Source organism: Gopherus evgoodei, chromosome 3 (assembly GCF_007399415.2).
Source record: "Gopherus evgoodei ecotype Sinaloan lineage chromosome 3, rGopEvg1_v1.p, whole genome shotgun sequence".
Classification (NCBI taxonomy): domain Eukaryota; kingdom Metazoa; phylum Chordata; order Testudines; family Testudinidae; genus Gopherus; species Gopherus evgoodei.
In genome coordinates, this window is record NC_044324.1 from 219,938,021 (window position 1) to 219,956,028 (window position 18,008).

Below are 18,008 nucleotides of genomic sequence, written 5' to 3' on the forward strand. Positions count from 1 at the left end.
GGGCCCCCGCTGTCTGTCCTTCTTTTCCCAGCCCCGTCTTCCTGGGCCCCCGCTGTCAATCCGTCTTTCCGTCCTTCTCCAGCCCCGTTTTCCTTGGCCCCCTCTGTCAGTCCGTCCTTCCCCAGCCCTCTCTCCGCCTGCCCGTCTTCCTGGGCCCCCGCTGTCTGTCCGTCCTTCCCCAGGCCCTTCTCTACCTGCCCCATCTTCCTGTGCCCCCGCTGTCCGTCCGTCCGTCCTTCCCCAGCCCCTTCTCCGCCTGCCCGTCTTCCTGTGCCCCCGCTATCTTTCCATCTGTCCTTCCCCAGCCCCCTCTCCGTCTGCCTGTCTTCCTGTGCCCCCGCTGCCCGTCCGTCCATCCTTCCCCAGCCCCCTCTCCGCCTGCCCTATCTTCCTGTGCCTTCGCTGTCCATCTGTTCGTCCCCAGCCCCCTCTCCGCCTGCCTGTCTTCCTGTGTCACCGCTGTCTGTCTGTCTGTCCTTCCCCAGCCCCCCTCTCTGCCTGCCCCATCTTCCTATGCCCCTGTTGTCTGTCCTTCCTTCCCCAGGCCCCCTTTCTGCCTGTTCCTCTGTCACCATCAATTGCACGTTTTTGCTGTTCTGTTTGACCCCCCCCACCCAACTCCCTCTCTGTCCGTCCTTCCCCGTGTACCCTGTTAGCCTCCCCACCTTCAGCCTTTATTTGTCTCACGCACTCTTGTAGTCCTGTAGCTCCTCTTATCCATCTGACTTCCCTCCTCCTACACTACTCCACCCCCTCACCTTAGTGCTGGCCCTAATAAATAGGAAGTCCAGGGAAAGGAAATAAGCAACCTAGAGACTAAATGGGTCATAACCAAGCTGCTGTTGTAAAACCACTTAATGTTCATGTTGCCTTAATACTGTCCCAATGTCATGTCTTGATGTAACCAAGAACTGGTTATTCGGTGGAAAGTGCAGAATTGGGACTGAGAGTTCAGGTGGGTGGTGTCTTTGGCCTTGGCAGCTTGTTCTGTGTGAGTGGACTCCTTTGGTAGTGTAGAGCCTCACAGAAGTTAGCTGGATACTGCATAGACACCAAGCAAGTTTCCGAGCCAGGGCCTAAGAAGGGATCTCTGAGTTAGGGTGACCAGACAGCAAGTGTGAAAAATCGGGACGGGGGTGGGGGTGGGGGGTAATAGGAGCCTATATAAGAAAAAGACCCCAAAATCGGGACTGTCCCTGTAAAATTGGGACATCTGGTCACCCTACTCTGAGTTAGTCTACACAAAAGTCTGATGGCTACTGCACTAAGTAATGTTCCTGCATTTGGTAACCTAGCACAGCGCCACAGTGTTTGTTGCACATGCAACAAGAGAACATCGAAATGCATACTTAAAAAGACCTCATTTTGAAAAATTGGGGGGAAAAAATCATTAAATCACTTCTATTATTAGGTCCAAAACAAAGTTTTAAACACAACTACATTTTGGCCTAAGTCGCTTTAAATGTCTCAGAGGATGATACTTCTGCCACTTCATTTTGTTTTATCATTTCATTTTGGCAGTTATATATTTGCTGTTGAGTGTGAAGTATGTATACAGATTGTTAAACTTCCTAATTATTTAGCTTCTTTAACACCCCACTTTTGTGATGTGTAGGCTGGTATTGTGAATAATATCTATAACAGCTGCTGATCTGTTGCTGATATTCTGAGCTTTTCAAGTGAAGTGGCACTTTGACTTGGCCCTATTTTCAAAATGATACACCACTTTTAAACAAACAAACAAAAATAGAAACCAACACTTTGAGGACATACATGCTTAAAGGGCCACATATATGCATGTTTCTGTAACAAATTATAATCACAGCCTAAATTAAAAAAAAATACTAGGGATTTTAGGTGCCCTCTGTTTTTGAGTCACAGCATGAGACACTTTAAAGGGGCATGATTTTCAGGAGGTGCTGAAAATCAGGATTCTTTAAGGTATGTCTGGTTGAGGCACCCCAAATAGCTAGTAATTTTTAAAAAAAGTTTGGCCTTTAGTAATACCTCAAGCTGTGTGAAATGAATTGATAGTCTGTTACCTACTGGATAAGTGTGTGCATTGCAGAAAACACCACTACAATTGACATTAATTAGCAGGTGGTTTTGGCAATTTTTAAAAGAGAGATCAGAGTCTGAACAAAAAAGGTCCCTTGAGAGCACAGAGTCACATTGGTGGAGCACTGTTGAGAAGTTTCTATTGTTGCTGTCTATGCCAGAAGTTCCCAAACTTCTTACTAAGGCAATCCACCAACTGCATTTTTGTCTTTTTGTGACCCACTGTGATGCTCTGTACCTCGGGGGAACACCCAACACCCGCATATTCATCCTTGTAAAATGATTGTGTGGTATCCAATGCAAAGTTTGTCATGTTGGGTGTCTTCGGAAGGCTCATGAGGCACTGAGCATGGTTGTTATAGTGATGTTATAGTGATTGTTGTTGTTACAGTAATGTTACAGTTATAGGTTGTACTTTCATATATATAATTGAGTCTGAAAATGTATCTTCATGGCTTAAAATAAGCTCAGGCAAAAACTCTAAGAGCAGAGGGGCAGTTCACACCTCATCAAGGCAAGTATGGGACAAACCCATCCCAGCCTCACAGGAACAAAGGATGCTTTTGGACTCTCGAGTGAGTCACCCCCTTCCTTTGGTCCGTTTGGGACTGTGATGAGGAAATGCTCACCTGACTCTGAGGGGGGGCAAAGCCAAGAGGGAAGAAAGAACATGATAAAAGGGAGAGATGTTTGCCAGGCTCTTCCTCTCTCTCTCCCACCTCCATCTACAGACACCACACCAAGCGACTGAAGTGCTGATCAAAGGGGAGAGCCTGGCTGAAGGGCAGCCAGCCAGCCTGTGGTGACAAGCATCTAAGTTTGTTGAAAGTATTAAGATCAGCTTTGAATGCATTTTGCTTTTATTTCATTTGACCAAATCAGACTTGTTGTGCTTTGACTTCTAATCACTTAAAATCTGTCTTTATAGTTAATAAACCTATTTGTTCTACCTGAAGCAGTGTGTTCTGTTTGAAGTGTGTCAGAGAATCCCCTTGGGATAACAAGCCTGGTACATATCGATTTCTTTGTTAAATTAACTCATATAAGCTTGCAGCGTCCAGTGGGCATAACTGGACACTGCAAGATGGAGGTTTCAAATAGGTGTTTACTGGGATTGTCAAAAGCACCTATCTGCATTTTTACGCACCTGAATACCTCATTCAAATTTGGCCCAGCTGCCATCCGGCATGACAGAGGGATGGCTGGGCCAAGCCTGAGTGGTGCTGTGTCCCCATGCACCAGGTTACAAAGCCTGGAAGGGGAGCCTTTAAAAATCTGACTCCGGGGGGGAGGGATAGCTCAGTGGTTTGAGCATTGGCCTACTAAACCCAGGGTTGTGAGTTCAGTCCTTGAGGGGGCCATGTAGGGATTCAGTAGTTGGTCCTGCTAGTGAAGGCAGGGGGCTGGACTCAATGACCTTTCAGGGTCCCTTCCAGTTCTAGGAAATAGGTACATGTCCATATATGAATAGTTTAGAAGAACCTTTTAAGTCTGTCTAGTTGAGTAGATTTTTTAAGCACAGTGTAGATCAGGGATCTCAAACTCAAATCTCCACAAGGGCCACATGAGGACTAGTACATTGGCTCGAGGATCATACCACTGACACCTTTTCATATAAAGATACAAAAGCCCCCTCTACCCCCAGTCCCACCCCCACTCCACCCCTTCCATGAGGCCCCACCTCTTCCCACCCCTTCCCCAAATCCCATCCCTACCCTGCCTCTTCTCTACCTTTTCCCAGAGCGTGGCTCCCCACTCTCCGATTCCCTCCTGGAAAGCACTGTGCCGCCAAACATCTGTTTGGCAGCAGGAAGCACCTGGAGGTAGGCAGAGGAGCGGGGATGTGGCGTGCTGGGTGGGGGCGGAGGGAGCTTGGCAGCCACAGGAAATAACTCTGGGGGGACAGGGAACTTGGCAGGCCGCAGCAAATAACTCAGCAGGCTGCATGTTTTAGACTCCTGGTGTAGATGTTCATGAAAGCAGGATAGTGAGACTGGATATAATTTGCTTCAATTAGAAAGTGTTTCTGGATTTAAAAAATCCACCTGTCCAAGATCTTGGTGGTAATGCAAAACCTAAGTGACAGTAAAAAGCAACAAAGAGTCCTGTGACACCTTATAGACTGACAGACGTATTGGAGCATAAGCTTTCCTGGGTGAATACCCACTTCATCAGACGCAACCCACGAAAGCTCATGCTCCAATACATCTGTGAGTCTGTAAGGTGCCACAGGACTCTTTGTTGCTTTTTACAGATCCAGACTAACACAGCTAGCCCCTGATACCTAAGTGACAGTATTTACTTGTAGCTAGAATATCATAGCCTTAAAAAAATACTGTTAACAACTTTACATTTTTCACATCTATTGTTTCTAGTACAATATTGATGTAAAGATTAAAAGCCATGGACCAAGTACTTGGCCAAGTGCCTTCCTCTTAGCATCGCTCTGGAAGGGAAAAGAAGGATGGAAAGCTGGCTCAAAGCCAGGTGGTGATTCCTCTTGCATAGGGGAAACCCCGGGTGGCATAAAGCCGGGAGAACTGGCTCTGTGCCATCTGCTTCTTACATTCTCTCCCTGACCCCATGCCTGCTACAGAGAATGTCGCTGGAAAATGTTATGCTGGTGATCCTGTGCCATTGAAACCACCCACCTTTAAGATGCTGTCACCAGCTGCTGTAATTTAAGGCAACTTTAAGTGACCCCCTCCCCAGGATCAGGAACAGAAAGGTGGCATAATGTCACTTCTGTCTCCACTCCAGGTCCTGTGCCAAGTATATCTTGGCCAGACTCAGAATATGTCTGAACAGCTCTATCTAGTTTTGCTTTAACAAGATGTCTAAAAAGAGTAATATCCAGGCGGCCTTCTCCAGTTGGCACATACTCTTTCCCTCCCTTTCTCCCCATGGCTAAAGGAAATTAAATTAGCATGTTTGTTTACTTTTGTGTTTGCACTAGTATTATCAATGATAATAACGCCAGTGCTGCAAAGGCTTCTGTTAATTGCCTTTAGGTGGGTCCTATGTGAACACTGGTCATTTCAAAATTTTGTAGTGATTAACTGGCACTTTAAAAAAATGTTTAGAATCTGAGGATTTTTCTCACTAGATTAAGGCTAAAAGTCTCAAAAGCACCTCAGTGATTTAAGAACCTAAGTCCCAACAGGTGCTTTTGAAAATTTTACCCTGTATCTATGAGTTAACAAAGAATGTTAACATTGCATCTAAATCGCCTGACAGCGTTGCATCATCCTGTAGTTGTTTACATTCTTCCCTTAAGTGGTTGGTTATGTTCAAACATAATATTGGGACAGTATTAAGAAGATATGTGCATGAAAGGGGTCTGCAGCTTGGTTATATTTCTGTCCTCCCCTCTTATTTTTGCTGAAGAAGAAAGGAGTTCCAAGTGACTTCCCTTCTCCTCCTTTAAATCCCTCTTGAAATCACACTCTTCTAGTGAGACATTTTAAGAATAAGCCGCTAAGACTTGAACATACAATAAAAATCCACCAATTGCATGAAGATTCCTGCCCTCCCTCCCCTTCTCTCCCTGTGTACAAGAGTGTATATTATTGTTGAATGTATGAGATTATATTTTGGACTATATTGTCTGGTCCTCATTGTCCTAGACCCTGCTGCACCTTGTATAGTAATGTCAACCTATGATAACTTGATATAAAATGTTACCATTTGTGTAAGTCACTGTGCACAGATGTTACTTGCTACACTAGGTGCAAGGTGGTGGAGACTCAAGCCCTTGGTGTCTAAGACAGTGAGATCATTGGAGGATGGACTGTCTTCCATGTTATGTACAGATCTGAGCAGGTTGTGATTACTCAACATTTAAATAATTTTGCATGACTGTTGGGTGAGAATCAGAATCTTCTTATATGAGAGGTGTGAAAAATCAAGTAAATAACTTATATAGCTAAGTGCTGTACTTAGTATATGGGAAAATATTTAATTGCTCTCTACAACAGGATTTCAAAACTATAGACCTACTAATTATCTTTCCATTTTAACAGATATTTTCATGCACCATTGTAGCACAGGCTTTGCTATAGCTGTCCCAGTTCACGCATGCAGGCAGAAGGACAGTTTGCTAAAGGAGATTTTGACAATAACAACTTTTCTGGAATTGAGAAGTAGAACAGTCATACTGTCCCAGCAATTCATTGCCTCTCTCAAGTCTAAACTGTTCTCTCTGAGAGTGTTAACTTTCATACTTCTGAAGAAATCATTCTTTTCATCTTGAAATTTAATCCAATTTCTTGCCTAATTTAAGGTTCTTTGCCTTATTTTAGAACAGTATGAGAAGATTGCAATTTTGAGGCATCAGAAGATATTAGTTTTTCAGTTGGAGGTCAGTGCAGCCTTGTGTCCTCCACTTTAATGCTCCCTGAACTGGCTCCCCCAAGCAGCCCTAAACTAGTAAGTTTGGATGCTACTTTGGTTGTGAAACACTGATTAGTTAATATCAGGATGACAGAATAGGCAACTGTAAAACAAATCGATCTATTATACTTCTATGGCACTCATTGCTGTTGTATGCAAGCACCTCAAGATCTTCTAGGTACTTGTTCTTACAACACTGTATGAGGCCTGGTCTACACTACGCGTTTAAACCGATTTTAGCAGCATTAAACCGATTTAACGCTGTACCCGTCCACACTACGAGGCCCTTTATATCGATATAAAGGGCTCTTTAAATCGGTTTCTGTACTCCTCCCCGACGAGAGGAGTAGCGCTAAAATCGGTATTACCATATCGGATTAGGGTTAGTGTGGCCGCAAATCGACGGTATTGGCCTCCGGGCGGTATCCCACAGTGCACCACTGTGACCGCTCTGGACAGCAATTTCAACTCGGATGCAGTGGCCAGGTAAACAGGAAAAGCCCTGCGAAATTTTGATTTTCATTTCCAGTTTGCCTAGCTTGGAGCTCTGATCAGCACGGGTGCCAATGCAGTCCCAAATCCAAAAAGAGCACCAGCATGGACCGTACGGGAGATACTGGATCTGATCGCTGTATGGGGAGACAAATCTGTTCTATCAGAGCTCCGTTACAGAAGACGAAATGCCAAAGTGTTTGAAAAAAAAATCTATAGGCTACACAGTGCTGCGTGACAAGCATAACAGGAAGCCAGAGACTCGCTCATGGAGGGAGGGAGGGGGTACTGAGGACTCCAGCTATCCCACAGTCCCCAGCAGTCTCTGAAAAGTATTTGCATTCTTGGCTGAGCTCCCAGTACCTGTAGGTTCAAACACATTGTCCGGCGTGGTTCAGGGAATAGCTCATCAATTTACTCCCCCTCCCCACATGAACGAAAAGGGAAAGAAATCGTTTCTTGACTTCTTTCAGTGTCACCCTATGTCTACTGAATGCTGCTGGTAGACGCAATGCTGCAGCAGTGAAGAGAAGTATCCGCTCCTCTCCCCTCCCCGGTGGCAGACGGTGCAGTAGGACTGGTAACCGTCCTTCTTATCAATCCGTGAGTGCTCCTGGCTGGCTTTAGGTGAGGCTGGCCAGGGGTGCCTGGGTGAAAATAGGAATGGCTCCTGGTCATTCCCAGTAGATGGTACAGAACGGCTGGTAACCATCTTCATTATAGCAACTGGGGGCTGAGCTTCAATCAGCCCCCTCCCTTTCATGTGAAAAGAAAAGATTCTGTACTGCCTGGACTGTCATAGCACCGGGAGGCTGCCGCCTCCTCATTTTATGTCACTAAAAACTCAGTGTTTCTTATTCCTGCATTCTTTATTACTTCATGACACAAATGGGGGGACACTGCCACGGTAGCCCAGGAAGGCTGGAGGAGAAGGGAAGCAACGGGTGGGGTTGTTGCAGGGGCACCCCCCCGTGAATGGCATGTAGCTCATCATTTCTGCGGGATCTGACACGGAGCAGCTGTGCTCTCTGATACGCTGCTTCTCTAGTACATTTGCCCCATATTCTAGGCAGGACTGACTCTATTTTTAGAAACCATAAAGGAGGGATTGACTCGGGGAGTCATTCCCAGTTTTGCTTTTGCGCCCCCGGCCGATCTCAGCCAGGGGCACCCATGATAGCAGCAGACAGCACAGAAGGATAGATAACCATCATCTCATTGCCAAATTACACTGGCAGCAGACAGTACAGAACAACTGATAACCATCTCTGCTATCATGCAAAAGCAAATGAATGCTGCTGTGTAGCGCTGGAGTATCGCCTCTGTCCGCGGCATCCAGTACACATACGGTGACTGTAAAAAAAAAAAAAAAAAAAGGCTGAACGGGCTCCATGGTTGCCGTGCTATGGCGTCTGCCAGGGCAATCCAGGGAAATGATTGTCTGCCGTTGCTTTCCCGGAGGAAGGAATGACTGACGACATTTACCCAGAACCACCCGCGACAATGATTTTTGCCCCATTAGCCACTGGGCTCTCAACCCAGAATTCTAAGGGGTGAGGGAGACTGCGAGAACTATGGGATAGCTATGGAATAGCTACACACAGTGCAACACTCCGGAAATTGACACTAGCCTCAGACCATGGACGCACACCGCGGAATTAATGTGCATAGTGTGGTCGCGTGCACTCGACTTTATACAATCTGTTTTATAAAACCGGTTTATGTAAAATCTGAATAATCCCGTAGTGTAGATGTACCCTGAGATAGGGGAAGTACTATTATCCCTGTTCTATGGATGGGGACTTGAGGCAGAGAGTTTAAGAGCCTGTCTATTCATAAACTTAGTTTGCGGCAAGCGGGGGTGTAAATCTACCACGCACTAGCCTGCCACACACTGTATCCATGTGGACCCTGTTGCTGCACACACAAAGCTCCCTAGTGTTCTTTGATTTACTCCCGTTTCAAAATCGGGTAGGTCAAAGTGCATCCGGGAACTTTTTAGTGTGCGACAGCAGCATCCACATGGACACTTACTGTGTGGCAGGCTAGGGTGGGGTAGATTTACACCCTGGCTTGCCGTGAACTTAAGTGATTTGCCCATGGTCGCACAGGAAGTTTGTGGCAGAACAGGGAGTTGAATCTGGATCTTCTAAGTCTCAGATTCACACCCTAACCACTTGATCATCCTTCCTCTCTAGAACCTGAAGATTCTGTGTGGCCTGCGAACGATTCCCCTGGACTCACTGGTAGAATGCTCGGGAGTGCTAGTCTTGCCTATTAAACACAATGTTTTATATTATTGTGAAGAGCCGGTGCTACATACTGCAAAACTGTGTGAGCCAAAGGGAAGCCTCAGGCTGGCTGACTTGGTCTTTTATGTGAAAATAAAGGTGTCCTCAGTATGCTGTGGCTTAGAAAAAGACATAGTAAGTTGTTTGATACCACCTGCATTTGAAAAAAAAACTAGGCAAGGGCTAAAGCTGCTATCTCCAACTGATATATAGGGAATCGTAGTTTATTAGGCAAAGTTACATTTCAGGCTACTCTAGGCTTTGACACTAACCAGATGATGATAGTCCAGACGTTGACTATCTGATCCCTAACACTTTAAGCATTTTTGTTTGATGGAACTCCAAGAAGATCCCACTTTCAGTAAAACACTTGTTAAATCAAACACCTGACATACAGGCCAGTTATAGGGATGGTGGGAAGCCCAAGTAGGACCAAGGAAAATGAACATCCTCAAAAACCAAACTAAGCAATATATTTCCTGTTGACATTTTATCTATTGTATCAGAGAGTGGGAAATGGTATTGTAGCTTAAACTATCAGGCTGAGATCAGATGTTCGTGACAGAGTCAGGAGCCAATCAATGTGCTGTGGCACTCAAAAAAGCTAACAATGTTAGCAACTGTTAGGAAGGGGAGAGATAAGACAGAAAATATCATAATACCCCTACAGAAATCCATTGACTGGCCACACCTTGAATACTGCATGCAGTTCTAGTTGTCTTGTCTCAAACAGATATGTTAGAATTGGAAAAAATATAGAGAGGGCAGCAGAAATGATTAGGGATATGGAACCACTTCAGTCGGAGGAGGGACTGAAAAGATGGGGACTGCTCATTTTAGAAGAGTGATGACTAAGGTAGGGGGGATTAGATAGAGGTCTATAAAATAATATGAAGAAAGTGAATAAGTGTTAATTACCCCTTCATATAACAAGAATCAGGGGTCACCCAAGGAAGTTAATAGGCTGCAGGTTTAAAACAAACAACGTACCTACGTACAACGTACGTGGCATGTGCTGGCACCTGGCCTGCCATCATCACACAAGGTCCTAGGTCTCAACTGAACACTGAGAAATGCGTAGCTGGAAACCAGTCTGGCTCACCTGTATGTTGGTATTGTTAATATAGGTGTTTGTGTTTATTTGGTGTTTAGACTTAATGAATCACTTGTAGGATGTTGCATGTAATAATCTCATTTATAACATTGGTACCCCTTGTTATAAGGTGGTAGTAAGTGTTTGCATTGTAACCTTCTGTATTTGTGTAAGTCACCAAACAGGAAAGAGGCATTAATTAATGTAAAATGCTGGGTTCCTATGAAAGGTGCTTGGTCCCTCCCCATCAAGAAGACCCATTGAAACCAAATGAACAATTGTGGAACATCAAAGGGCGAAGACTTTAATTGCATTCATCCTCCACCCATGAAGAGGAGAGGTGTGCATGAATTCATCCCATCAGCTTGAACTGTGGGAGGAAGAGAATACAAATCCCTAACAAGAAGAAATTATATTTCTATGCTATTTGGACTTTCAGAGGACAATATTTCTAAGCATAAGCAAAGGATCCCCAGGTATTTAGCCTGGGTTAGCCCTAAAGGGCATAAAGATCTTGCATATTACAGCAGCTTCTACCACCTTTTGAAATGTAAGCTTGTAACTCATTTGTTGATGTATGTTTACCTGCTTTAACCTAAATAACAGTCCTATTTCTTTTCCTTAGTTAATAAATCTTGAAAGAGTTTCTTATAATATTGGCTACAAGTGTTTTTGGTGTGGGATTTGAGGTGCAGTTGACCTGGGATAAGTGACTGGTCCTTTGAGAGTAACCTGTATATTTTTGTGATTTTTAGTGTAAGGGATCATCGATCACAAAAGCAGGCTTCTCTGGGTGGCAAGATAGATTGGCGTGCCTAAGGAGACTATCTATGACTCCTTGTTAAGGCTGGTGTAGTGCCTGAGGAGTTTACACTTGGTGATTAGTTGATGAAATCTATAGAAATCATAACCAGTTTGGGATTTGTGCCTTGCTTCTTAACAGTCTGTGCTGAGGTTGGTACTCTGACTGTTGTGGCACTCCAGACAGCAGGATACAATGTTCATACAGTGCACACTCAACCTGTGGAGCTTGTTGGCAGAGGATGTCATGAAGGCCAAAAGAATAACTGGGTTAAAAAAAGAATTAGATAAATTAATGGAGGATGGGTCCATCAGTGGCATTAGCCAAGATGCACAGGGATGCAACCCCATGCTCTGAGTGTCCCATAATCTCTGACTGCCAAAAACTGGGACTGGATGACAGGGGATGGATTATTTAATAATTTCCCTGTTCTGTTCCTTCCCTCTGAAGCATCTGGCACTGGCCACTGTCAAAAGACAGGATATTGGACTAAATAGGCCATTGGTGTGACCCAGTGTGGCCATTCTTATGTTCACACAAAGCAGCTGGAGTAGGAGGTTTGGACTGTATAGCTTTGAGCCTTATGGTTAGAACATTTGCCTGGGATGTGAGAGACCCAGGTTCAATTTCCCCCTCTCTGCCACAGGGGGAGAAAGGATTTGAATAGGGGTTAGTCCCTTCTGTGATGAGTGTTCTAACCACCAAGCTATGAGATATTTGTATGTGGTGCTCTGTCCATCTCTTCTCTTGAATCTGTTGTACTGTGGTTGAATAATGAAAGAGTGATTGGAGGAGAGGGACTGGACTTGGGGTTTCACACCTCTCAGGTAGGTGCCCTAACAACTGGCCTACAGAATCATGTTCACGTGTTCCAATAGCTCAGTGGTTAGAGTGTGCACCTGAGACATAGGATTTGCACAGTGATCTCCCTTCTTCCCCCTCTGGTTGAGAGGGTGGGAGTCAAACCTGGATCTTCCACATCCCAGATGAGTGCTCTGACTACTGGACTAAATATTATAATGTATGCTCCTCTTCCTCTGGATTGTGAATGGCACCTGATCCACTAAGCAGCCTCTAAACATGCCTACTGGATTGGGCCCTGCATGTGGCTTAGTTAGCTGAACGCTGTTATTCACCTATCTTCTCCTGCTTTGTGATTTGCTCTGGGGCTTAGGCTGGAGATAGGCATCAACGCTCCTAGCAGGAGGCAGCAGCATGCATGCTCAGAGACAGAAACTTAGGTGCTGAGTGAGTTTAGGTGCCTGCAGGGTTCAGTAAGAATTTTGTGAATCTCAGTCAAGACTGAGACTTAGGCACCTAAATCTGCGGTTTAGGGAACCTAAGTACATACGTGGATCAAACCTTAAGACCACAGTCATCTTCAGACATTGGTGGAGGCAAACTTGTAAAATGGATGCCTTGTTCCTGTGGTTTACTTGTGGTTCCTTGTTCCTGCAGCCATCTCCTATGCTTGGTGTACAAGAAGACCCAGAAGGACAAGGACAAGGTTACATTAATATGGACTCCAGTCGTATTGGTTTACTAAGATCAGTGTGGAAACCTGAGAAATGTTGCTATTCACCAAGCTTGTACAGCAAACATCTCTGATGTATTGAGACAGCCCAAGGCTGAAATTGTCAATCTTGAACATGACAGCAGAAATCAGGAGTGTAATTATTTGCAACAATTTGTAGACTTGATGTTCAAAGCCAGAAAAGATTTTGAGGTTGCCTAAAATAATTTGGAGTACTTTATTTGCTAGATGCAGGATTAGTAATATAAATCCACTGCAAACCTCTACATCCACTCTATTAGACTTTTTACTCATGCAGTGTAGTTGTAGCCAAGTTGGTCCCAGGATATTAGAGAGACCAGGTGGGTGAGGTAATATGTTTTGTTGGGCCAGCTTGTGTTGGTGAAAGAGACAAGCTTTTGAGATTACACAGAGCTCTTTTTTTCAGGGCTGGGAAAGGTACTCAGAGTTACAGCTAAATACAAGGTGAAACAAGTTGTTAAGCATAAGGAGTTAATTCATGTCGCAAGAGATCTTTCCAGGTGAAGTGGACAGCTAACACCACTGCAGTTCTACGGCAAAGGAGGGTTAGTGGGTTACAGATTGTTATGATGAGTGATAAATCCAGTGTCGTTGACACCATGATTTTTAGGGCAGGCCTACACTTGAACTACTGCATCGGTGCAGCCGTAGTGCTTTAATGAAGATGCTCTAAGTCAGTGGGAGGGAGCTTCTCCCATTGGCTTAGTTAATTCACCTCTGCCAGAGGTGGTAGCTGTGTTGGCTGGAAAAGCTCTTCCACCAGCATAACTCTGTCTATTCCAGTGCTTAAGTTGATATAATTACATTCTTTAGGAGTGTGGATTATTCACACCTCTGAGTGACGTAGTTATACCAAAGTAATTCTGTAGTGTAAACCGGAGCTAAGTATCTAGCAAAATTTTGAGTTTAAGCTCCCAGGCTTGTCTTTTGAAGGGCTTGTGCAGATTTCCTTTGAGGATGGTGGCCTGATAGATCAGATATGGAGTGATTGCTTTCTGAACAGTGTTCACCCACGGGTGACATGGCGTTTTTCTCTTTTATTATTTTTCTGAGAGAGTTCATTCGGAAGCATAATGGTTGTCTAGTTTCACCCACATAGTTGTTATTGAAGCATTTGCGCTGGAGGATGTACACCACATGTTATGATAGGCATGTGTTGAAACCATGGATTTTGAAAGGTGTGTTGTGGGGATATTGATCCTTGTAGCTATAGAGATATATTTGCAGGTTTTGCATCTATTATGGCAGGGTCAGGAACTGCTTTGAGTCGGTGTATCCTGGTCTGAGGGGGAATCTTGCGGCTGATGGCGAGGTTGCTCCTGGAATGAACCCAGTCCCTCCAAGCACAAGTCTTAGCTGTGCGATCAGGTCATCATCTTCACCTTTTGACCTCTTTTTTTTTTCCTGTTACGCTATTTTTTCTTGATTAAGGTTGTTCATAAACCAGCTACAGAGTTTGTCTTTCATATCATTTGAAGTATTTGTTTATTTTCCTCGAAGCCCAGTTGTTGCACAGAGGTATTGTGGTGTTCTGTATTTGAATCACACTTATTTTGGTATATTAGTTGTTGGCAGTGTTTGTTGGATTCTCCTGTCGCTTTGATGGATGAGTGTTTAGGTCGTTTTGACTTGAGTTCTGGGTTTATTTGTTTTTATGGCTTCTTCCCTGGAAAGCAAATCCAATCCTGGATTTGCAAATGCAGTTGCCTGTCTTGCAAGTGTACTCGTTGTTTGGGAGAGGGTTTGAGGTTATGTCCTTATGGTGAGCTCTCTTCTCCTTCAGAGACCGCTCATGCCACTCCTCAAAAGTGGACATGCCCTCATGGCACAAATCACTTTATCTGGGTCTGTCCAGTGCAACAAGCTTTCAGGCTGTAATGTCTATCTTGCATGCTTTCAGGATGGCCTTCAAGGTGCCTTTATATCAAAGGCTCGGTCGACATGTAGAGGAGGTTCCCATGCTCAGTTGACTTTAGAGCCCTACTTTCGGTGTATGGGAAACCTCCATGTGGACGATGTATACAAAGATGAGTCCTGATGACCAGGCTTTTAGTGCAATGGATTTGGCATCTCTCAAGGACTTTCAGTATTGTACTGTCCTGCCACTTGCTATTGCAGATGGATCTTTGGCAGTGGGACTGAAAGCTGTGATGTTGATAAAGCATCCATGTTTCACAGCCATAGAGGAGCGAGGTGAGTAGAACAGCATGGTAGATTTTTATCTTGGTTCTGAGATAGACTTCGCACTCCCCCTAGTGCTTGTGGGTGAGCCTCTCAAATGCCAAGCTGGCCTTTGCCAGGCACTGAATGATCTCATCATCCATCATGGTTGCTGGAAAGTATGCTATCCAGGGAGCAGAACTGCCTGACCAAGTTGGGGGGAGTGTTGTTAGTTGTGACGATGGGATCATGGTACTTGTGATGCTGGTGGTCTGGTGCTAGCTGGTACATGACCTCTGTCTTTTTCAGGCTAATTGTGAAGCTGAAGCATTTTGAGGCATAGGCAGAGGTGCACAATAAACTGAATGTCCTCGAGTGTGCATGCAAGGAGAGCACAGTTGTCAGCAAACGAGAGCTTTTTAACTAGCTGTTCAGTTACCTTAGTGTGAGTCCTGTGTCAATGTAGATTGAATAGATCTCCCTCCAATTTAAACCAGAAGTGAACGCCTCTGTCAAAGTCATGGATTGCGAACAAGAGCATGGCCAAAAAGACAATGGCAAAGAAGACTGGAGCCCTTACGCATCTGGTTTGGTGCTGTTGGTGGCAGGAAAGGCTTCTGATGAATCACCACACTCCATCACCCTGGCCATCATGCCATCATGAAATGAGTGGATGACAACAATCATCTTCGGGCAGTCATATTTATGAAGGAGCTCTCCCACGATTCACCATATCAAAGGCCTTGGTCGGTCAACAAATACTATGTACAGGCCCTTGTTCTGTTCATGAGCCTTCTCTTGTATTTGTTGGGCTGCAAACAACTTGTCCATTGTGCCGTGGCCAGCACAAAAACTGCACTGCGACTCTGGATACACCAAGTACACTATGTGAGAGATGAGCCCGTTGAGCACAGCCCATGCAAGGATCTTCCCTGCTATATATAGCAGTGAGATTCTGCAGTGGTGGTCACAGTTAGATCTACTTCCCTTCCTTTTGTATAGCTGGACTGTGCATGCATCCTTACACTCCTGGGGCATGGTACTCTGTCCCCAGATAGCCTTAAAAAGGCTGGTGAGTTTTCTGACCATGTGGGCATGTCCGCATTTGTGCACTTCAGGTGAAATGCCATCAGGGCCTGCAGACTTGCCTGTTGATTGCTGCTTGATGGATAGCCTTAGTAATCTTCTCTAAAGAAGGGTTCCAGGGCGGATCCTGTGGGAGTGAGTCAGCAGCTTCATCTGATGTAATGGAGTGACAGTTCAGGAAACTATCAAAGTGCTCTGCCCAGCGAAAGAGAATAGCACTTTTTTTCTGTGAGCAGCCTGTTACCATCTGCTGTGAGGACAGGGCCTGTACCACTGGATTTTGGACTGTACGTAGCTCAGAGTCCTTCGCAGAAGGCCTTCATGTCATGCTTGTCAGTCACTTCCTATAGTTCTGCAGGCTTCTGCTCTCACCAGTGGTTCTTCATAATCACACTTATTTTGGTACATCAGTGACATCATACTTAAGACCGCCAAAGACTTTTCCTTTTAGTAATATCTTTGTAATTTGCGAATTCTGTTCTTGTTTGAATATTTTAGAGATTATGAATCTTAACGTGTTTGAATTTTCTGACGTATTTTTGGATTCTTAAATTATATATAGTTGTTTCAAAAATAGCATATTTACAGCATTATCAGGTGGATTGGTGTTCACCTTCTCCAACAACTACTTTAATTGCATGCTTTTGTTTGATTATAACAAATTCATGCACAAATCTGGAGAAATCTTTTCATCCACCAGCAAAAATGTAATTGCATTGACTTACTAGTTACAACTTTGCAAATTTATTACTGTTAAAAAAAGTTTATTTGCTTAATGTTTTTGTCCAGTCACCAGTTTTGGAAGCCCTCCTGTGGGGCTCTGACTTCAGGAGGGTGATGTAGCTGGTAGGCCCAACAGTGCCCTATGATTGGTTAATTTGTTTCTTATGAAGAAGTAAACATAATGTGAGTAAATTTTCCACTGCTATGAGCTGGAAACAAAGAAGCTTATTTATTTAACTGTTAATGTGCCTAGAGAGCATTGCTCAGGATTCACTCTTTATTCTCAAGGGAAAGCTGTTTTGCTGACAATTTAAGGTCCAGCTGCATCATGGGCCTCTGTACTAGGCACTGTATAAACATGTAATAAAAATGCTGGTCCCTGCCCCAAAGAATTTATACTGTGTTTTCTTTACTCTTTGGCAGCTTAAGATGTACATTTGAACAATGGGTTGATCATTCTGTATTTCCTTTCTTTTTTCTTTAGTGAAACAAAGAGGCTGGAATTGGAAAGAAAACTGTTTGAGTATAGCAAATCTGATACATACATGTAAGCCTATTAAAATACTACTTATGCATTATTTTATTTTCATTAGGACAATGTAGAGATGACTAAATGCTTTTGAAATATCGTTGTAAAGTTTGTCAGTTTTTAAAAGAATTTAATATTCACATGTTCAATTTAAAAGCTTATTAAATGTCTGTTTGTTACAGTAGTAAAAACAGTTGATGAAAAATGCCTTGAGCGTCTAATGAAATGTAACCATATTCTCCTTACTCTGTATTATTACTGAAACTTTGTGTATGACTTTGTTAGACTTTCTTTCTGTGAAACCTTGGTGATCTAATTCATATGCGGAAGCTTCAGACAGTTGTCATGGAAGTTTACCACCCTGGGCAGAAAGTGTAGCCTTTTATGGTAACTTAAAAAAAGATTGATATTTTACATGTCCCATAAAAACAAACAGAAACTGTCCCTGAGCAAATAGACTCAACATTCAGCTTTCCAGAATTCAAATTCTTTCCATGATGCGTGTGAATGAATTCCATTAAAGTAAATATAATTAACCCATGGACAACAACAAGAGAATATTCTTTCTACAGTATATACTGCCAGTACTAGAAACTAAAAGGTGTGTGCTGGTATGACGGGGTGTATAAATCCCCCACAAAACACAGACTGCAAGACCAGCCCTGCCCCAGCTGGGTTGTGAGAAATGATAGTTATGGAGAGATGCACCGCAGCTGCTTTAGCTAATGAGGGCAAGCTCAAGAGGGAGGAAGAGGAAAGGAAAAGGTAGAATAGCTTGAGACTTCAAGGGAGTAACAACTCCATCAGACTGAGAGATTTATAACCTT

General features: G+C 44.0%; 1 protein-coding gene across 3 annotated transcripts in view; it reads left to right on the forward strand.

Moving 5' to 3' along the window:
• Positions 1–18,008, forward strand: part of KIZ (kizuna centrosomal protein) — a 103,047-nt gene that overhangs the window by 6,715 nt on the left and 78,324 nt on the right. For all 3 annotated transcript variants that reach the window (XM_030558123.1, XM_030558126.1, XM_030558125.1), the window contains exon 2: positions 17,137–17,199. In XM_030558123.1, the coding sequence (XP_030413983.1) occupies positions 17,137–17,199 (63 nt within the window). The remainder of the gene's footprint in view (positions 1–17,136; positions 17,200–18,008) is intronic.